Here is a 22,123-nt window from a genome sequence, read left to right as displayed (position 1 = left end):
ACTGTATTATGTTGTAATTAAGCTTCAGGAAATACCGAGTTAAAGGCCATCAGGTTGTCCCTCCACCAAATAGCCTGCAGCTCCCACCATTTTGTCCTCTCTCGTAGCTCCTTTTGTTCCTAATTTTGTCAACCATTCCCAATTCCATCCCCACCCTAAAACCTTCTGCTCTTAGAAAAAAGCCAGCCGCTTGTCTGGCCCGTGGTCCTTTCCTTTAGCTTCTCCTCATCCCTCCTCCCCCTGGCTCTTTCCAACTTTCCATTCTCCGGACGTTTTTCACAAGGTTTGCCAGGGTTATCCTTAGTGATGATCATTTGTGAAAGTCTCCTCAACAAATAATTACCTTTAAGCGCCTACATCATTCCGGGCATTATTTTAAGCTCTGGATTAGGACTTAGATTCCAGGATTTACTAGGAGAGGCCTCAGGAATCAGAAGCCGGGGACTATTAGCCAAGAGGCCTCTTTTTCCCCTCCCTGGTTCTCATCTGTGAGATCTGAGTTTCCAGAGAGCCGATGCTCTATTAAAATATTACAAGTAATGATTGATTGCAGGACCTAAGGCTGAATTTAATGTATTCTTCCGATCACGGGGCAAGCAACTCGCAGTTTAACTGTGAGTGAACGAAATTTTATAAAATGCACCACTAGAGTAACGATTTTTAGAAGTCACTAGAAGGAATTGTTCTGTAAAATAAACGTTCCATTTTTAAGGTCAATATTCATCGCCTAGGCTACCTTCTTTTCTCTTTGTATTTTCAAGCCATGTGTTTAAATATCAAGTTTGCTTAGGGAACGAAAATCTTAAGCGTCTCCTGCGAAGCCTCCCCCATAGGACAACTATTACGATCTCTATCTATTCTGCACGGAAGGCCACGGAGACGCAGGAGCCTGAAAGTGACTTACTGATGGTGAAATACGCGCCCCAGGGCTGGGCCAGATCCGCTAATCCCCAGCGGGTCAGGTCTCGGTCCTTCTCCCCGGTGTCAGCCCCACGCGCTCCGGGCCCCTCGTCGGGTCGGACCAGAGCCCCTCCCCCGGCTGAGGCCGCCGGCCTGCGAAGGATACCGGGTCCTCCCGCGCGCCGCGGCAGCTTCTAACCCAGGCTCCGGGCAGGCGGAGCTCCCCGCCCCTACTCGGCGAAGCTCGTCGCGCCGCCGGGCTCGGAAGCCGCCGGGACCGAGGCGACAGTCTCGCGGGCTCGTCCCCGCCGCGCCCAGCCGATGTGTGCGGAGGCGGCGCCGGCCGACAGCTGGAGCGAGGCCGCGCTCTCTGCCTGCACCGCTCCCGCCGCCTCCCTGGCCCACGAGCGCTCCCCGGAGCTGGGCGTCCCCCGTCTCCGCCCCCGCAGCGCGGCCTCCGGACCCCTCCGCTCGCCTCCCCCGCACCCCTCCGCTCGCCTCCCCCGCCGGCCGGAAGCCGGAGTTCGCCGCTAGAGGGAGCAGGCGGAGGCGGCTGGAGTGACCGCCCCCAACCAGCCCCGGCCGGGGGAGGCTCCCGGCGCCCGAGGCTTCAGGGCTGGTGGGACACGGACAGTTACGGCCCCCGCGCCGAGAGGGAGCAGCCGATTCGAACTTTGAATGCACCAGTTGATATCAATACTCAAGACAATTGCAAAAAAAAAAAAAAAAAAAAAGGAAAAAAGAAAAAAGAAAGAAAACAGAAAAGCCCCGCCTGGGCCTCCACCCAGGGCGCTTTGGCCGGCGGAGCCAAGCGGCGGGTCTGGGTTTTCGGAGCAGCTGGCAAGGGTCCCGAGAGGGAAGAGGGAGGAAGAGCAGGAGGCTCTGGGTCCGATTCCGGAGCTGACCGTGACCCCTCCTGGTGACCCCCTGGCCGCAGAGCGGGCATACGGGGAAGAAGGGACGGTCGCCGCCCGTTACGGTCCAGGCCCTGCCTTGCGTGGCTTGGAGACTAGCGCCGGGCAGGAGCCACCGGCATCCACGCGGGCATCTCCAAGACAGGCTTTGTTCCCCAGAACACCCGACCCCTATTTCCCTAACACTTCCCCCATTTTGCGGCCCAGTTCTTCACCCGACTTTTTCCCGGGAGGAGGACGGGCACGGATGCAGCGGCCTCCACTCGGACGGCCTCGGGGCTCCCGGAGGCCGTGGCCCCTCGCCCCCCAGGCAGCCCATGCGGCGTCCAGAGCGGGCGGGCGTGGCAGGCCCGGGCCGCGGCGCGCGGGCGCCAGGTGGAGGGCCCCCCGCGCTGGGCGCACAGCGGCGGGCCGCCACCTCTGCCCAGCCCACAGCCTCGGATACCTCTGGCCTGTGCGGCGGGGTCGAGTCGCTGAGGCCGCCTCAGAGCGGGCACCGGTCCCGGATCACAGCTTCCCGCGCGCGGCCCGCGACGCGCCTCTGGTTACCCTGGGGCTGGCGTCTCTCGTCCCATTGGTGCGCGCGGGGATAGCGCCCTGGACGGCTGTGCCCGGTGACCGGTTGTCAGATATCATTGACAACACCTTCCTCTCATCGTTTTATACCTGCCCTCTGCACGTGCGGAGGATATGGTGACAATTTTTTTAAAAATCTTAGCTGTGTCCCCGCATGCCACTCTATTGGGCATCTAGTATATAACTGGTCCCTGAAAGCGGTGACCGCAAAGTAAATAAACGAGTGAGAGGTGGTGAAACCTGGCAGGATTTCCGCTGGTCCTGTCGCGAACTACATGTCCCAGGAAGCCTCTGAGCACGGGCGCCCCTGAGCCAGCCACTTGGAGAAGGCCTTACTCAGCCCGGCCGACACGCAGGCCAATCCCCTCGCCCTGCACCTTGGGCTGGAACCTGAGACGGATTCGCCCCCAATGATGCTCCAGTTGCAGGAGCAACAGAAGTTTATCTTTGTCCAGAGAAGGAGGAGTAGCGTGGTTCCTGCTCGTTTGAGCAAAGCGACTGGCATCCATCAGCCGGACAAGCCCCGGCTCCGCCTGTGATTTTCCTAGGGAAAAGTGGAGCCCCGCGCGCCTGCCCTGCACAGCAAGGGACATCTTCTGGAGTCGTGTTTGCTGCGGTGATCAGCCAACGTGCCCCTCCTCCCCCGCCCCTGGCGCGGCTGGTTCCGACCACTTCTTAGACTTCATTTATCCGTGGGTCATTTTGAGAGTCGGTCTTGTAAATGTTTAGCATTTTGCTGCTTTACTGCTTCTTTCTGGGGACAGTGCCAGCACTTGCCGAGACCGGCGGAGAGAGGCGACTCAGTCCGGAGAAGAGCGAAGTATGGGGACCCGGGCTAAAGGCTGCTGTCGTCCTTCCTGCACGCTATTTCTACATTCAGGCGGTGGATATATCAGGAAATAAGTAAGTCGAGAAACAGCTCCCTAACTCTTCTGGAATGCAGTTAAAATGTACTGTTTCTCCTTTTAAGTTTTAGCTGCCCAAGAACTCTTTTTTCCACAGCAGTTTAAATTCCAGGATATTTGGATGCTATCCACATGTGGTTGTAACAGCCTTTCCCCGTCCTAATCAGTTTTTCTCTGTAGCTTTAGAAGTAATTGCAGATTAGCTCTTCTCCTGGCTGTTCTGATGGGAACTCACACAGGACTGGAGAGACAAAGCCCCTGCCCTTTGCTGGAAGTACTATTTCCACCTACTTTTGCATAAGCTGTTGGAATGTAAACCCAGTTGTTCAAAACTTAGTTGGTTCATCTTTCTCTGGGGCTACCCTCTGTTTTCAGGGAGACATCTGCAGATAAGCATAATTTGAAACGCAGAAAGAAAAATGAAGCACTATTTGAAACTTTACAGTTGAGAGGGAAAGTATCAAAGTGTGAATCTCCTGCGTGTTTGTAACGAACATTATTTCATTCCACTGAATTCCAGCAATTAAAATAACTGAAAGCTTAGTTTTAGAATTCACATACTCCTGAAATGATTGTCTTTTTTTATTGGTGGATGCTGACCGTGTCTATTTGGTAGGGGGGAAAAAAATCTTGGGTATTTTAAGAAAAACTTCTAGGTAGAGAGGGCACGGATTGCATGGAGCACTGGGTGTGGTGCAAAAACAATGAATACGTTATGCTGAAAAGAAATTTAAAAAAAAAAAGAAAAAAAAGAAAAACTTCCAGGAAGTTTTCCAAAGCAGAGGGGGGGAAGTTATCAATTTTGTCACTTGGTTATAACAATTGGGGGAATTAAATACCATCTTCAAAATCTTCATAGCAAAAGCACTCACTTAAAAAAAACCACCTTTTATACAGTGTCACTTAAATGATACACAATCTACTGGCTTTTGCCTGTAGATTGTGTATCAGTCTACACAATTGAGCATGTAGATTGATACACAATCATGCTCAATGATTGTGCTGAGCATGATTTGTTACACTGCTCTTTTTGAGAGAGATTTTTCAAAAAGTCATTATCTTTAGAGGCAAATTTCCAGTTGCATGAAATAAATAGTAGATTGATAAGAATATTTGTATGTATAGAATGCATAAGTGGGTTCTAGGTTTATATAAATATGTAGTGTTTACATATTCCCTTGCAATTTTCTTTTTTTTTCCCCCTTGCAATTTTCTATTGAAACGTTTATGTGTGGACATTTGTCATCCTCCCCTTTTTTTAAATCTCTGATCCATCACATTCATTCTGGTACTGTAAGCATATGAGAGAAGGAGCAAACGTGTTAGGGGGAGAGTATGGAGGAAAACACTAAGGCTCACAGACTGGAGAGCACAATCTTTGTGCATTTGTGCCTTGAAATCATCTCTGTATCTCGCTGTTCTTCCCTGACAGGTTCACATCTTCTCCGGGTGAAAAGGTGTTCCAAATTAAAATCTCGGCACCAGAAGAGCAATTCACTAGGGTTGGAGTCCAGGTTTTAGACCGGAAGGATGGGTCCTTCATAGTAAGATACAGAATGTATGCAAGCTACAAAAATCTGAAGGTAGAAGTTAAATTCCAAGGTCAACATGTTGCCAAATCTCCGTATATTTTAAAAGGTAACTTGTAACATAATTTTAAAACAGCAGTATTGGGGCGCCTGGGTGGCTCAGTGGGTTAAGCCTCTGCCTTCAGCTCAGGTCATGATCTCAGGGTCCTGGGATCGAGCCCCGCATCGGGCTCTCTGCTCAGCGGGGAGCCTGCTTCCCTTCCTCTCTCTCTCTGCCTGCCTCTCTGCCTGCTTATGATCTCTCTGTCAAATAAATAAATAAAAATCTTTAAAATATTTAAAACAGCAGTATTTATGAAGCCACACGATGGGTATGTCTTAGGTGTTCTGAGTGCTGAGTGAAATTGTTACTGTGATATTTTGTTACTTTTGTGTCATTAGGGCCAGTTTACCATGAAAACTGTGACTGTCCTTTGGAAGATAGCGCGGCCTGGTTACAGGAGATGAACTGCCCACAAACCATTACTCAGATTCAGAGAGATCTGGCATATTTCCCTGCTGTTGATCCAGAAAAGATTGCAGAAGAAATCCCAAAAAGATTTGGACAAAGACAAAGCTTATGTCATTATACCCTGAAGGATAACAAGGTACGATTTGTGATTAAGGTTTGCTTGTTTGCCTTATTGATTTGCTTGTTTGTTTGTTCTGACCCTATAGCTCTAAGTAGCTACAGTGTTTTATTAAAAACCATTCCGTGGAATGCCTGGCTGGCTGAGTTGGTGGAGCGTGCAACTCTTGATCTCGGGGTTATGGGTTCAAACCCCACGTTGGGTGTAGGGATTACTTAAAAATAAAATCTTTAGAAAAAAATCATTCTGAGGATCATTGTGATAAGCTTTATCTCAATGAAACCTGCCAGTACTTTTAGATTAAAATAATAAACAAAATGGAAATAAGGGTGATGGAAAATAAACCATTAACTTAATACGTGTTCGATTCCCTTTTAGGTTTATATCAAGACTCACGGTGAACATGTAGGTTTCCGAATTTTCATGGATGCCATACTACTTTCTTTGACTCGAAAAGTAAGTATTTCTTTTCTCTTAGGTATAATAGACAATTTCAGCCCAGGCTTTTCCATATAATTTTTAAAAAATAATAGCATCAGTGGTGTTCTATTCTGGAACCTTATTATAATACTATTCTGGAGCTTTATGTCACATAGACTATCTGTATGAATTTTCTAGGGTTACTGTCACAGAGTACTGTGAAAAAAAACAGCAGAAATGTTTGTTCTTTCATAGCTCTGAAGGCTACAAGTCTGAGAGCAAGGTGTCAGCAGGGCCACGCCCCCTCCCACACCACCCTGAGACCTGTAGGGCAGGACCCTTCCTTCCTGTCCCTGCTTCTCACCACCTGCTGGCCACCCTTGGGGCTCCTTGACTTGCAGCCTCCTCACTCCAGCCTCTGCCCCTCATCACACGGCTTCCCCCCGTGTGTCTCTTTCTTCCCTTCTGGCAAGGACACTAGTCATATTGGATTGGGGCCCGCCCCCCTCCAGTATGACCTCAACTTCACTAATTATATCTGCAGCAACCCTAGTTCCAAATAAGGACATTCTGAGATACTGGGGTTTTGGATTTCAGCTTATCTTTGGGGGGGGGGACAGAATTCAATCCACAGCAATACCTTATAAGGGAAAATGTCTTCAAATAAAATTGTTTCAGTACTAAATCCACTTGGAGCCCAGAGAAGGCTTACTGTATGCTGAATCCTATTCCTTGGTATAAAGTGATTTTCTCAGGGTTCTAGTGCGGTACCTCTCAGTGATAGTAAACGGGCTGATTGGGAAAACTATACTCATACTGTTACTGGTTGCTTAATAACAATTTATTGGATAATCTGTGTCTATATCTTGACTGAATTACTCATGGAAAATCAGTACCTTCTCAGGTTGAGAGCACTTAGACTGAGTTTATTTTGAATATAGGCAGCTACTAAGCATCTGTATTCTGCCTCCTTCGGCGAAGACTTCGGGATGCCGGCAGGTTTTCCTTGCTCATCTGTGTCAGTCCGTGGAAAAATAAGACTATTCTTCAGGACTCCAGTTTCTCGAGATGCTCCTCAGACTGACCAAAGCCCCAAACATTTACCTATGGCTTGATTTAAAAAAAAAAAAAAAGAAGAACAGGTTCTTCGAACACACTGTGCCACTTGTCAGTGGAGGTGGTCTAGCTGGGAAATCCCTGGAGCTGGCTTTGGTGTTGGGCTTCCAGAGTTGAGATTCTGGTCCCTCCATGATCTGGGTGGGGGGAGTATATATTTTAATTGGGCACATCTGGCTCATTAACCAGGAACTAGGGTTAGAGTCCCAGTGCTTTGAGCTGTAACTGTTTTCCAGTAATTCCCTTTCTGTCTCTGATCATCCTCCAGTCTCTTGGCAGCTTTAGAACCGAGATTTTCTTTGTCATTTCATCTCTTTTGGAAGCCAGTCTATTGGTCAATTTGCATGTCCACAGAAAGGGTATCTAGTATGCATATATATATGAGAGTATTCTGAAAAATTACCCACTATTCAAATTGGGGTAATTATCATCACCTGAAGCTTGTAAAGTTGGTCTTTCATTTAGTACAAGTTCTCATTTTTCTTGTGTTTCACCGCTCACTGGGTGGTCAGCGGTGCTTCAAGGGAGGGTATTACGTGAATCCGGCCAAAGTGAAAAGGTAGGTAAATGCAAACCAAGGAAGAAACCCGTGTGGGGTTCGAGGTTGCTGAGAATAGACAGCACACATACACGCCTCAAGGGCTGTAGTACTTACAGCAGAGGATAGGGAACAGGATCCTTGCTGTGTGGCGGTGCCCCTGGGCCTGCAGATCAGCTCCCCCAGCCCTGCCCCGGGACCCTTCTGTGGGGTCTGAGATACAGCAGGCTGGGCAACCTGAGGGCCATGGACAGCTGTGCTTAAGCAGAACAAGAAGTACAGGGGCACCTGGGTGGCTCAGTGGGTTAAAGCCTCTGCCTTCGGCTCAGGTCATGATCCCAGGGTCCTGGGATCACGTCCTGCATCAGGCTCTCTGCTCAGCAGGGAGCCTGCTTCCTCCTCTCTCTGCCTACTTGTGCTCTCTGTCTTTCAAATAAATAAATAAAATCTTAAAAAAAAAAAAAAAAAGAACAAGAAGTACATTCGCTCCCAAGGAGGTGAGCCCAGCCCAGACTGCGAGGCTCTGTCTCTTGGCAAGGAAGTGTTCCAGACCTGAGACCCATTCTTACGTGGCCAAGCAGGGGTGGAAAGACTACATGCACGAGGCTGTCTTCCCCACACACTGACCCACAGAAGGGATTATCCACTACAGCTAATGTAGATAAGCTCTTTCTTTTTCCAGGTGAAGATGCCAGATGTGGAGTTTTTTGTGAATTTGGGAGACTGGCCTTTGGAAAAGAAGAAATCCAGCTCACACATTCATCCCATCTTTTCCTGGTGTGGCTCCACAGATTCCAAGGATATCGTGATGCCGACCTACGACTTGACGGACTCTGTTCTAGAAACCATGGGCCGGTGAGAGACGGGTCTAAGGTGACCCAGAGCCTTGGTTTTCTTTCCTTGCTGAGTTCTTTCTCAGCCACCTTTGTGCTGTGATGGTCTGGGAGGAAAATCTGTTGCACTTTCTGTCTTCCAGAGTAAGTCTGGACATGATGTCTGTGCAAGCTAACACTGGTCCGCCCTGGGAAAGCAAGAACTCCACGGCTGTGTGGAGAGGGCGCGACAGCCGCAAAGAGAGGCTCGAACTGGTTAAGCTCAGTAGGAAACACCCAGAACTCATAGACGCTGCCTTCACCAACTTCTTCTTCTTTAAACATGATGAAAGCCTGTATGGTCCTATAGTGAAACACATTTCATTTTTCGATTTCTTCAAGGTATGACATCAATTGTGTCCAGTCCTTTTTGTTTTTCCAGATGTCCTTATTTGGGGGAGGAAAACTGAGGCCTATAAACGATAGGGGGTGAGAGAGGTGAGCACAAAATTTAGTGAACGTCAAGGAGTGAGGCCCCAGGGACCGCTTTGGCAATGTGGGTTATACAGAGCACCCAGACTTGACCAGACTTGCAGCAAGGGAGCTTGGGGCCTGGGTAGAGCTAGAATTTTTTTTCCCAACTGACCCTCAAGGTAAGCACATTTCAGCTGCAAATCCTTTATTATTAAATACATGTATGTGATTTTACAAATACTTCTCCCAAAACATCACAGCAGTCTAAAGAAGATATAAACCAGGTGTCTCTTCTCAGACTTTCTGATAGGTAAATGTCTTGAAACCCATCCAAATTATTGCCTAGGAGTTCTGGGGATTAGGGAGGGCTTTCTGTATCTAAAATGTGGATTACTCATGTTTCCTGAGGAGGGATCCTTTTTCTTTTTCTCTTTTTTTTTTTTTTTTTTTTTTTAAGAGTTTATTTATTTATTTATTTATTTGACAGACAAGTAGGCAGAGAGGCAGGCAGAGACAGAGGAGGAAGCAGGCCCCCCACTGAGCAGAGAGCCCGATTCAGGGCTTGATCCAGGACCCAGGACCCTGGGATCATGACCCGAGCCGAAGGCAGAGGCTTTAACCCACTGAGCCACCCAGGCGCCCCAGGGATCCTTTTTCTAACTCTGTCTGCTAGGCAGTGGAACACTGCCCTTTTCTCCAAACCACTAAGCGTTTTCTAAAGACCCATGTCATGGAATGAACGGTGGACAAAAGGTAGTCACCTGTCCTCTGTATGTGGGAAGGCAAGTGATTAGCAAGCTCTATCTGTGCTGTAGATAGCCACGTTTTCTTCTGATGGGTTACATGCCAGCAGGTGGACCTACACAATGCCGTAAATTGAACTGTCAGTGTTTCCTCCATCTGCATATGACAAAGACTTTTGAAAGAGCTGGTCTTAGAACCCGAGGGAGCTGTCATTAGCCATCCCCCTTCAGAGAATGTTCTTTATTCCCACCTGTTGCATTTGCTACAACTAAAGACTAAGTGATTACCAACAGTTCTGTGAATATTTGTATTCATAGAGGCTCTCGCCCCAGAGCTTGTTCATTTCCTCAAGACTTGCGTGTAGCCATCTGGTGTGTAAAAGGGGTGGTTAATATGGCCTAGGCTGCCGTCCTCAGGTGCGTACAGGTGATCAGTAAAGCAGTAGAGGGATTACAAAATCACAATCAATTTGTCTTTCCTAGGACAACAGTCTTACTATTTTATTGTCTGCTTTAACGTTAGACTCGTGGCCCCTTTGGGAAATTTAGGAGAACACTGAAATAAGCCTTTAGCTCCAGGTCAGGTGTCCTGTGATAGCATTTACTCCATGGCAGGGAAGGAGGGCAGATTCTGGCCAGTTTGCGCCTGACAATGATGAGGCTTCAAGTTGGAGAGAGGAGGAGAATCACGAGTGGAGAAAGGCGATCTAATGACGGCTTTTATTTTACCGCTGTCCTGCAGCATAAGTATCAAATAAACGTCGATGGCACTGTCGCCGCCTATCGCCTGCCATATCTCCTGGTCGGTGACAGTGTTGTGCTAAAGCAGGACTCCATCTACTACGAGCACTTCTACAACGAGCTGCAACCCTGGAAACATTACATTCCGGTCAAAAGCAACCTGAGTGATCTTCTAGAGAAGCTCCAGTGGGCCAAAGATCATGATGAAGAGGTAAGGTCAGTCTCTTCTACATGCATAGCAAGGGTTCATTTTAAATGTCTTGTCCCTGAAAAGCATTCAGGGTGCTCAGATATGGACCCTTACCTGTAAATGGGACGCCGCCTCCCCATGGCGCACATCAGCCCCCTCCGGGTGAGCACAGACGTCTGGGCTTGGGTTCACTGTCCACTCTGCACTTAAAACGAAAAGCTGCAATGTTGGCCTCAAGGACACTCTCTCTTTTGGGCAGGTTGGTCAGAGCCCCAAGCACTGCCTCATCTCTGCTAGCAATATGAAAATTAAGAATGGCCAGTCCAGCAGGAAGAAAAACTAACGGCTGTAGATTAAAAGGCAGGATTGCATGAAGTACACTTCAAACGAATTGCTGAGAAGTGTTAAAGCAGTGCGTTAAACTTTGTCTTGCATTTACTTTACAAGGTCATTGTCATTCCATTTAATATATGCCCTCTCTGCCAGAGAGGCTTAATTCTAGAAGGTCTAGTATGATTCCTCAAACTTTCAAGTCTTAAAAAAAACCTCCTTTAATCTAGGCATACCCTCTTAAATGTTCCTTTAACACATAAGATTACCCTCAAAGATATTCCTCCTGCCTTTGTCCCACTATACATGGATTCTGAACATCAGTTTGCATATGTCTGCATGAGGAAAAAAAATGTGTTTCATTAAAGGCTCTTGTTGTCATTGTTCCCATAGGCAAAGAAGATAGCAAAAGCAGGACAGGAGTTTGCAAGAAATAATCTCATGGGAGATGACATATTCTGTTATTATTTTAAACTATTCCAGGTCAGTACTTTCTAAGAGAATAGACATACAATTTGTAATCGGACATGTTAGCAGCAAATTAATATTTCACTTATTAATTTCTTAAAGTATATTAATATAAGGAGAGATATGTATATATACTTATGTGGGCAAAACCAGGGATCAACATCAAATAGTAATGAAAACACTGACAAACCAAAGATTAGCTAGAGGAGAATGCTACAACGTGGGAAAAGCGTTTATGTTCCCACTCTGGGCTGTGTGGTTAGGAAATTGGCCTCTGGTCCTGCAAAGTTGCTGTACGCAGATCTGTATCTTCTCTGTGTACTCTCTTGCTGCTGCCTTACTGGTTCCTTGTCTAAACGGTGCCCAGTATCTTCCGACCTACAGTGCTAACCCCCTATGAGCCATGGCGTTTTTTGGAAAGTGTATTCCTGGACCTAAGCACTTAGGAATAATCAGAGTATATCTGATCATTTAAAAGGCTTCTTTTAAAAAAAAACACAGTAGTAAACAAGTAATTTGCTAATAACACTACTAGATGTAAATTAAAATTTTTGTTTTAATCCCAGAATTGCCACTATTGAGCACCAAATTCTTAGACTCTGCTACAGAACAAAGTTGGTCTATTTCTGGTCTGCACTGGCCCCTCCCCCCCTTTTTCACCTCCCCAGGGAACAGTGAAGGGATGGAGATGGTGATGGAGATGGTGAAATGTGTAAACTGAAGGATCTGGGGATTTACTCTCTGAATTCTCATAGATGCACGGGCTTGTGTTCGTTCACTCTGACTGGATTTACTAGAGCATCATCACCAGCCCAGAGCCTCACACAGGGCAAGTGCATTATAAACGAAGGTAGAGGCTGTGCAGGCCATGGTGGGAATATGCTCTATCCTAAAATTCCCAGTCTACGGGAGATCGTGTGCACAATTATTTTCACTTCAAGACAGACGGTGGAAAAACCCAAACCCTACAATTCATAGAAATAAAGGATAGAATCAGAAGAGGTCCATTAGCAAGAGGCAGCCAGTGTCCAAAGGACAGCCACCTCTCAGAAGCTCTGGTGTTGGGGTTTTTAAGGGGAATGTGAAGAATTTCGCTTATCAGAACTTGTCACATATGAGTTAAAAGGAGCATATTCTAGCAAATTCCAGTGCGTCGAATTTGGTGAATGTACTTTAAGTTATAAGTATGTAACTTGCAAAGTAAGAATGTACTTTAAGAACACTTTTGAATTGTCGCTTACACAGGGATATGCCGGCCTACAGGTGAGGGAGCCCCAGATCCGAGAGGGCATGAAGAGGGTAGAACCACAGGCCGAGGAGGACCTCTTTCCTTGCACGTGCCATAGGAAAAAGGTAACCGGAACTGGCCAATGTCCAAGTAAGACCTGTCAAAGTAAGAGTAAGTCCTCATTCGTTCCTTTAGATATTCAGTCAGACAACAAGTATTTGAGCTCCTCTGGGGGCCTCCGTACAGTTCAGTCCACCGGGCAGAGGCCATGGACAACCAGGCCGAAGAGAGGCAGCTGACATGCAGAGAAGAGAGAAGACACAGGAACCCCCGCCACCCCCTCCAGCCTGGCAAAGTGGAGGAAACTTGACTTGACTACATGATCTGAGAATTCAGATCACGTAGCATTTGAATAGATGCTTACAGTTTGAAAAGTATTTTCACGTGCATCACATGAAATAGGTTTGGCAAAGTTCATTACCTGGGTTTAGAGATTAAAAAAACATATGACCATGATTATCAGATTATTCATTTAAGAAGCAGTCTCATACTGCTTGATAGCAGCACATACTGATTTCATTTATAAAAGGCAGATTCACATAGACTTATAAGGCTAAAAAGGACTTTAAGGACCTTAGGGGTCACCCAGTAAATGCCTTCATTTTATGGTTAAAAAAGTGAGCCTGAAGAAGAATTTAGCTCAGAGTCCTCTAGCTGCATTATACCAAAGTTAGGACCAAAAACCAGTCTCCATCATCAGACTGTGTGTCTGGTTGTACGTAAAGACATGATATGGCATTATACTTGTTTTTTGTTTGAATGAACATATATTGTATAAAATTACAATATATATTACACACACATATCTATGTGTTATATATTATATATATACATATACCTAGATAATATACAGGCTTGATGTTATTCTAAACAATATCCTCATGTCTCTAAATGGACAAACTCAAAACTGGTATTGTGACTAAAGATGAGAAGGCAGATTTGGCAATTACTATGCCTGTCTCACAAAGAGGTTCAAAAGGAATGAAGTGACCACTGTCTCCATATAAAGTGGTGTGATGGAAGCAGTTGATACAAGCTCACTGACTGACACATTCAGGAATTTTACACACTGGTTAAGTTCCAGTAGTTGGAATCTGCCTATTGGGAGAGTCACATGACAATAGCAGATGCTACAAATCAGTTTTGGTTATTTTGTTTTTATTTTGTTTATTGGGAGTACTGACTTGCCACTAAGTAACTAACCCTTAGAGAAGTGGTACTTCACCAGTATTAACCCATCAGTGCTGAAAGTTCATAAAATGAATTAAAGCCATCAAGCAAACAAAAATTGCCAGAATCGGAGCGCCTGACTGGCTCAGTCAATAAAGCATGCAACTCTTGATCTCAGGTCTTAAGTTCAAGCCCCACATTGGGTGTAGATAACTGAAAAATAAAAATCTTTTTTAAAAAATCGCCAGAATTGAAACCTACCTCCTCATGAGATTTGTGATTTGGTATCATAACACTTGTTGGCTCCTGATGAAACTGGGCAGTTCCTTTCTCCAGTCCCCTCACCCACCCACCCCCTTTTTTTTTCCCCGCTTTTCCTCTTTGTCTAAGTGATTTTGAGGAATGCCGAATCATATCTTCCCCTGACTGGTGCACTGAGGGGCTCTGCTAGCTTCCTCCTTGTCTGCCCTAGCCCTTCACTGACCTGATTCACAGCACGGGGCCCTTTACGGGAATGCCGATGCTTAGATATTCGTGTTGTCCATCAGTAGTCCCATATATCACAGTGTGACTTTCCTCAGGGGTGATTCCAAGCGTGGTCCTAGGTCCCACAAGCCTCTAGCACCAACTTGCCTTTTTTCCTCTTCCCATCTTTAGGGGAATATAATTAATAGACTAACGTAAGTTTTCTTAACTCATCTACAACTTCTTGATGGCACTAAATATGTTGCTTCTTGATTGCAGACCAAAGATGAACTCTGATATGCAAAATACCTTCCCTTCACATAATGGTGCTCTGAAGACTCTTCTTAACTGAAAAGAAGAATGTTTTTTAAATATTAATTCCATGGACAGTATAAAATCCACTGTGTGATTGCCTGGATTATAAACATATGTTTCTTCTTATGATGCAGTATTCCCAGGACGATCCTTTAAAGCACGGTCTTAAAATTTTGTAATAAAACCACTTTTATTTTAAAGGCCTGTGTTGTGCTGATTATTTGCTGTGTTTGGACCATGGAGCAGACCCACAGGGGGCCTGGACCCTGGCCTCGGTGTGGAACATCACAACAGCTACCACTTACCCGCACACGTGGTCTATATGACACAGCAGTGAACTGCGGTCTTCATGCCACTGTGATTTTGGATATTCAGCCTCATGGCCAAACATAACTCTAACTCCTAGACCTTACAAGACCTTTCATAACCGGCCTCTACCTGCTTCTCTAATCCAGTTTCTCACCACCTGCTAACATGTACCCTGAGATCCAGCAACACCAGCCCCTTATCGTTCTGTTGGGGTCTTGCTTCTAAACTTACTTGGTTATGCTTCCTCTTGCTCTGGAATGCCAGGACTCTCTTCTGGCTTGAGTACCCTCCAGTGCGCATCTCAAGAATCCCTCTTTTGAATCTCCCCGCCTGCAAACTTGTATCGCTGTTGTTACCCCACGGTGTGGTAGCGATCTCATCCTCACCAGATTTGAAGCAACTTGACCACAGAGATCATGATCTCCCATGTAATCTACTAGGATGCCTGCAACTAGAAAGTCTCAATATCGAATGTGTGGATATTGAAAATCACTTTGAAATGTGATTAAGAGAATGAAAAAGGAGTTAGAAAACCTAAGACTGAAACCATAATATAATGACCTAGAGATTCCTTTACCCAAGAGTTTCCCTTCCATTTATCTGCTGGTTAAGTAATCTATTGCAAATTTTTTAAATTGTGGGATGTATCCTATACACAGAAGAATATAAAACATATCTGCATCTTGAAAATAATTAGAAAACACCCATGTAATTACAAAGATTCAGCTTGACCAAGCTCCAGTCAAGTTCCTGAACCCTACAAGGGTTTACACTTCCTTGTAAAATCTGGTTTGGACAAGCACTCTGCTAAGTCAGTTTAGAAAGAATCCCCATCCTCCATATCCCATCACTCTTGTTATCTAACTGGGTTCCTGGTCCTCCACCATTCCGCAGTGACTGATCATGCTGATGTGTTCTCAGCAAGAACCTATTGGGTCAGATTTGCCAGAATCCCTCCAGTCATCCCTGATGACTCCTTAGTGATTTTCTGTCCAATGACCTCCACCCTGCTCCTTGGCTGTAAATTCCCATTTGCCCATGCTGTATTTGGAATTGAACTGGTTTAATTCTGGGATCTCTTTCCCCCATTTGCAATAGTCCTGAGTCATATGTATGTATGTATGTCTGTGTGCGTGTATTTTTTTTTTTTTTTTACTACTTTACTGTCTAGCTCTGATTTTGCTTTGATATTACCACTCGGGTTCAAAAATGGAATGCTGCTGGTTCCTTAGAAGTACCTCTGTCAGGGGCGCCTGGGTGGCTCAGGGGGTTAAGCCTCTGCCTTTGGCTCAGGTCATGATCCCAGGGTCCTGGGATCAAGCCCCACATCGGGCTCTCTGCTCAGCGGGGAGCCTGCTTCCCCTCTCTCTCTGCCTGCCTCTCTGCCTACTTGTGATCTCTGTCAAATAAATAAATAAAATCTTAAAAAAAAAAAAAAAGTACCTCTGTCTCTCACCCCATTATCTCCTCACCTGCTCCAATGTAACCACTACTGTGATGGTTGTTATCATCTTTTCTTTGCACTTATTTACAGTTCTACCACCTACATATACTTCCCTAAGCGATGTAATTGAATCTTGTATATTTTTACATTGACATAAGTGGGATCATACTGAACGTATTTTTGTTGTTACTTGCTGTTGATGCATATAGTGGCAGTGCACTCATTTATACATGTACACATGATTTCACTGTGTGAATAGGATCACTCTTTTATCCATTCTATTGTAGAGGGACATTAGTGTGTTCCCATTTTTGGCAATTCCAGTGAAAGCTACTATGAGCATTCCTATGCATGTTTCCTGGTTCCATTTGCTCAGGAATAAAATTCTGGGTTATAGAGTATATACATCTGCAATTTTACTTGGCAGAAAACCCAAATAAATCTACAGATAAATTATTGGAATTAACAAGAGAATTCTGCATTTGCTAAATACAAAACCAACATATAAAGGTCAGTTGCATTTCAACATACCAGTTAGTAAAAGAAAATGAAATAAAAATGTTTAAGATAGCACTTAGAATAGCTTTGAAAACTACAAAGTATATATTTGAGGAACTGATTCTAACAAAAATGGATAAGACCTTTATAGGGATTATGAAAACTTAAAAAAAAAAAAAAAAACTAAGTTAAAAAATATTACATGTTCAGGGGTGCCTGAGTGGCTCAGTGGGTTAAAGCGTCTGCCTTTGGCTCAGGTCATGATCCCAGGGTCCTGGAATCGAGCCCCACATCGGGCTCTTTGCTCAGTGAGAAGCCTGCTTCTTCCTCTCTTTCTCTCTCTGCCTGCCTCTCTGCCTACTTGTGATCTCTGTCTGTCAAATAAATAAATAAAATCTTTTTAAAAATATTACATGTTCCTGGATTGGCAAAATCAATATTTATTTCTCCCCCACATGACATATAGAGTCAATGTAACCCCAACCAAAAAATACCCTGCCCCTTTTTATGTGGAACTTTGCAAACTTTTTCTTTAAAAATGTACAGGCTTGTAATGTGCAGAAAAATTAAAAACTCTTTTTTTAAAAAATATTTTTTAAAAAATATTTTCTTAAACTATTTACTTGACAGAGAGATAGAGAAAGCCAGAGAGCACAAGCGGAGGAAATGGCAGAGGGAGAGGAAGAAGGAGGCTCCGCACTGAACAGGGAACTCGATGTGGGGCTGGATCCCAGACCCCTGGGATCATAACCTGAGCTGAAGACAGATGCCCAACCATCCGAGCCACCCAGAATTAAACACTCTTGAGGAAGGATGAATTGTAAGAACTTTCCCCACTATGCAGCCAGACTTTTTATAATGCTGTAGTATTTAAGACTATGTGATATCGATGCAGGGATACAAAATACAGAACAGTAACAGAATAGTGCTGCATAAACAGATGCAGACCCTTGTGTACATGGAAATTCAATCTATAGTCAAAACTGCAGGAGCTGGAGAAAGGTTGTACATTGCAGTGCAAGGAGCTGGGACACTCGGGTTTAATGATTCTGGTCCGCATTCCAACATGGAGAGGGTTCCCCACACTACCAAGCAAGTCTCAGACACCAGCTGGGTGTCCTACAATTCAACTCCATTCTTATACTATTTGCTTAGAAATGGCATCAGGTTCCACAGGTTAAAAGCTCCATCCCACAAGACTGCCCTCCACTTCCCACCGCAGTCTCATATCCAGGTTGTTACCTGTTCTTCTGATCAATGAGCTATAAATCATAGGTTACCATGACCCCTTCTTTGGTTTCAATTGTTCACAAAAATCAGGAAACCAGTTTACTCACTAGATTACTAGTTTGTTACAGAAGATACCAAAGGATATGAATCAACAGCCAGATAAAGACATACAGAGGATGAAATCCCTGACAAAGGAGTTTATGTTCTTGGGCCCAGCGGCACATGGTTCTGGCTCACCAGCCTGGAAACTCTCTGACCCCATCCTTATGGGGTTTTGTGGAGGTTTTATTACAGAGACATGATTGATCAGATCATTGGCTATTAGTGATTGACTCAATGTCAAACCCCTCTTCCCTCCAAGGGAGATTGGGGGGGTGGACCTAAAAGTTCCAACCCACTGATCACCTAATTGGTTCTCTTGGCAACCAGCCCCCACCCCCTAGCTACTCTACAAAAGTCACCTCTTTGCCGTTACAAAAGACACATTGATCATTCTTTTAGAAAATTCCAAGGGTTTTAGGAGCTGAATGCCAGAAATGGGGATAAAGATCAAATACATATATTTCTTATTATAAATCACATATCACAGGTTCCCATAAATGGAAGAAAAGCAATTCGATCCCTAGCACACACTACATCCAAAGATCAATTCCAGAAAGATTAGTGACAAAACATAAAACATAATATTTTTAATCAGCAAAGAGACTATCTCGATATTATGCTAGTAGTATAAACTTTAGCAGCCGAAATGGCTAAAGAATTATTATTTCCTTCACTTTATGAGTCTACTATGAGTCTGATAAATAAAGCCTTAGGAGTTTTTACCAAAAACTCTAGACGTTTCCGGGACATGTGCTTCTCGTGGCACGAGTCTTTTCTCCCCTCATCCTGAGAAGTTTGCCATTTCAATCTATCACAATGACACTGGCCCTGATGGCCTGTGTGTGTTCCCTGGGCCTCAAATGACACGACAGCATAGCAAGAATTCCTCTTCTGAACACCGTGTCTCATTGTAAAAATAAGAGAAATGTAGGTGCTGACAGGACAGCATTCATAATATATCTCTTCTTGTCTTATAAATCTTTTGTTTAAGCATAAATGAGGAGAGTTGAGATTCCAATAAGGAATTCAGGGAGAGTGACTTTGATTGTTGAGTGTAGAAGGTGTGACCTGTTGATGGATGGTAACCTTGGCAAGTCTCATGGGTCAGTGCCCTTCAAAGTCTGGTTTAGAGAACCAGACTTAAGTTTGAACATTTGAGTTAGGGTATGAGAAATTGAATTGAAAGCCTCATATGCTCATATAAATGTATACAATTTTTTCCTCTCCAAAAGACATTTTCTGCAACCTTTTCACTTTCCTGCAATTTTTTTTCACTCAACAATACCTCAAGGATCATGGGAAGATATGCCTGCAGTTGTAATGCTCCTCATGGTGTGAGAAGGGAGAAGGAAGTCTGGCATGTGCCCAGATTTATCCTACCCATCAAGTGTTCATAGTAAAATAGTCCTGCCATTGATAACACCAAAAAAAAAAAAAAAAAAAAGAAAGAAAAACAAAAAAGAAAACCATAATACATCATGAAGCTATTTCTGTAAGAGGACTTTCCCTGCCTCCATGTGGAATGCAAACCTAATGAAGTTCTTCTTTCCAGTTTTCTCTTAACTTAGGAAAAAGACCCTGGGGCAAAGCATCCTCTGAATGGAACCAAAACTACCCCTCAGGCAATAAGAACCTTCCTGAGCCTACAGGACGCCCTATGACTGACTTCTCCACAATGACCAACCTGACCCTCAAGGCCCACCTGCATGTACCCACTAACCTTTGCCCCACATTTTCCTTATATAAACCTGGAAGTATTTGGGCACTTTGGAGATGGTCTTTGAGATGCTCTGTCTTCTGGGTGCTGGGTTCACTGAAATAAATTTTCTTGTGTCACCAGCACTTAGCTCTCTGCCTTTGGATTTTGTCAGTTGGAGCAGCTGAACCTGATCTCTTTGGGACCCTGGGGGGCCAGAGGCTCTTGCACCCCTCCCCCTCACCTACCTTTGCCTAGTCTTACATTTTTCTTAAAAAGCATACCTTGGAAGATATGGAGAGAGGACGTGGCTATAAAGAGTAGCGTGAGGGATACTTGGATATCCCTGTATCAGCCTGTATCTTGATCACAGCACTGGTTAGCGGAATATAGTATGTGATAAAACTACATAGAGCCACACACATGTGCACACACACGTGCACACACACACCCACAAATGAGTGACAGGAAAGAGGGCAGTTACCCCCTGCACTGGGCTTGGGGTAGATTTATTCATTCAAAGAGATACCGATTTGCCAGGAATGATTCTACACACAGGAGACTCAAGGTAAAATGACGACGACAAAATGCCCTGCTTTCAGTTCAGTGAGGCGACAGATGCATTCACAATATATTAGGGGACCAGGATAGGAGGATAGGAAGAGGTAGAAGGATATTCACAATATATTCACAATATATTAGGGAACCAGGATAGAAGGATAGGATTAGGGAAGGCCACACTGAGAAAATGTCACATGAGTGGAGACCCCAAGGAGATGCAGGGTTAGCCACGAGAGGAGGAAGAGCCAGGGCAAAATTCCTGTACTGGGACCATGTCTGGTGGGTTCGAGTTTGAGGATCGTAAAGAGGCCTGGGTGCCTAGAGCTGAAGGAGCCAGGGAAGATGACCAGTAGGAAACAGAAAGGTAAGAGGTGACCGGACTGATCATATTGTTAAAAAGAAAACCACAGGCCCCAAATGGAGTCACTTATAATAAGACCCCACTTTAGGATACCAAGACTTAATACTAACTTAACTGCCGTTTCCCTCCCCACCGCCAATGTAACCTTTAACCAGTCAACATGGAATTTCCTGGTTAGCACTACAGCACTCGGACATTTACAGAGAGACCCCTTCCGTTTCCCTTCAAGGAGGACCTTGCCTAAAACAATGCATTACTTGCTAATGATTTCCTTTCCCCCAACACCCCTCCCCCTGCCTTTAGAAAACCTTTCTTCTTCCTCAGCTTGACGGAGCTCCCTTTTCTTTGCTAGATGCTGCCCAATTCGTGAATCATTCAGTAAAGCCAATTTGATCTTGAAGGGGTCAAGGGCAGTCTGCCTTAAAATGTGCCACTTTGGATATTGATTATTTTAAATAAAAGTTATTTATGTGACAGCCCATGCAAGGACACTCCGACCCTCTTTTGTCCCCCTGAAAGCAGGAAATGAATCTCCCCTGCGAAAGGTACTCTCTCTGTACTAGTAGGTAAAGAGTTATCCTTATCACCAGAGATGGAGAATTTAGAGCTGAAAAAGCTGTATAAACAGTCTTTGTTACTCTTTTACTAATTTGCTTCCACAACCCAAATTCTGTTTAGAATTCCTTACGGATTGAAGCCCCCGGAGTTTTCTTCATTCTGTCAACTCTTCACAGATTTATTGTCTCAGCCTAAAAAGTATAAAAACTACCTGTCTAGATCATTTCTTTAGATCTCAATTTCATAACTGGGCCTCTGTGCATATGTAATAAAACTTTGCTGTTTTTTTTTTTTCTCCTGTTAATCTGTCTCATGTAAATGTAATTCTTAGTCTACCTGGAAGATCTCAAAAGATAGAGAATTTTTTCTTCCTTTCAATCTGTTAAATTGGTCACTTGAGTTTTTGTTGTTTGACAATATAAAACCACGGAGCTAAGATGGCTGAGTAGGAGGAGAACTTCAGGCTTGCCTCTTCCCTGGAACCCAGCTAGATGAATATCAAATCATTCTGAATACCCAGGAAATTGATCTGAGGACCGACAGGACAAACTGCAAACTAGAGAGAGAGAAGAGGCCACATTATGGAATGTTGGAGGTTCAGAGACATGATTTGGGGGAGAAAGAGATCACAGGGGGAGGGGGCCCTGTCATGGAGGGAGGTGAGAGAGAGAGAGAGAGAGAGAGAGAGAGATTGAGAAGAGAAAACACACAGGGAATTGAATAAGGAAAACATTTCCCCAAAGCCACTGCCTGGGAAAATGAGAGGGGTTGAGTTTTGTGAGTTTTTATAACCAGCAGGGCTCAAAAACTGGAGTTTTTGGAATGGCAGCCCTGAGGGAGC

At 44.8% G+C, this 22,123-nt stretch overlaps 2 protein-coding genes and 1 long non-coding RNA gene across 6 annotated transcripts in view; 1 reads left to right on the top strand and 2 right to left on the bottom strand.

Annotated features, from left to right (window-relative positions):
* Window positions 1-2,648, bottom strand: part of BIVM (basic, immunoglobulin-like variable motif containing) — a 43,662-nt gene extending 41,014 nt beyond the window's left edge. For 3 of the 4 annotated variants that reach the window (XM_047720357.1, XM_047720359.1, XM_047720360.1), the window contains exon 1: window positions 2,260-2,648. The gene's annotated coding sequence lies outside the window, so the exon portion shown is untranslated. Of the gene's footprint in view, window positions 1-904; window positions 1,046-2,259 lie in introns of those variants that run through there. The other variant, XM_047720358.1, reaches the window with a different exon arrangement.
* Window positions 2,649-2,785: 137 nt separating this feature from the next.
* On the top strand, window positions 2,786-14,723 carry POGLUT2 (protein O-glucosyltransferase 2). Its single transcript, XM_047720361.1, has 10 exons — window positions 2,786-3,293; window positions 4,728-4,933; window positions 5,266-5,471; window positions 5,832-5,909; window positions 8,210-8,382; window positions 8,504-8,741; window positions 10,299-10,508; window positions 11,211-11,300; window positions 12,531-12,638; window positions 14,488-14,723. The coding sequence occupies exons 1-10, from the start codon at window positions 3,112-3,114 to the stop codon at window positions 14,503-14,505; spliced, it is 1,509 nt and encodes a 502-aa protein (XP_047576317.1). The 5' UTR covers window positions 2,786-3,111; the 3' UTR covers window positions 14,506-14,723.
* Window positions 8,730-10,890, bottom strand: LOC125094808 (uncharacterized). Its single transcript, XR_007125707.1, has 2 exons — window positions 10,602-10,890; window positions 8,730-8,812 (listed from the first exon to the last, which is right to left on the bottom strand). It is a non-coding gene; the product is annotated as an uncharacterized LOC125094808 (long non-coding RNA).
* Window positions 14,724-22,123: the final 7,400 nt, after the last annotated feature.

This window comes from Lutra lutra, chromosome 3, assembly GCF_902655055.1.
Source record: "Lutra lutra chromosome 3, mLutLut1.2, whole genome shotgun sequence".
In the NCBI taxonomy this organism is placed as follows: domain Eukaryota; kingdom Metazoa; phylum Chordata; class Mammalia; order Carnivora; family Mustelidae; genus Lutra; species Lutra lutra.
The sequence above is the reverse complement of the archived record's forward strand: the minus strand, read 5'-3'. Positions and strand labels throughout refer to the sequence as shown.

What these genes read in the sequence shown, in the direction of transcription:
- POGLUT2 (XM_047720361.1), top strand. Translation starts at nt 3,112, where the DNA reads ATGTTTAGCATTTTGCTGCTTTACTGCTTCTTTCTGGGGACAGTGCCA. An exon ending in GTGGATATATCAGGAAATAA is followed by an intron (nt 3,294 to 4,727) that starts GTAAGTCGAGAA and finishes CTTCCCTGACAG; the next exon opens with GTTCACATCTTCTCCGGGTG. An exon ending in TACTTTCTTTGACTCGAAAA is followed by an intron (nt 5,910 to 8,209) that starts GTAAGTATTTCT and finishes TTCTTTTTCCAG; the next exon opens with GTGAAGATGCCAGATGTGGA.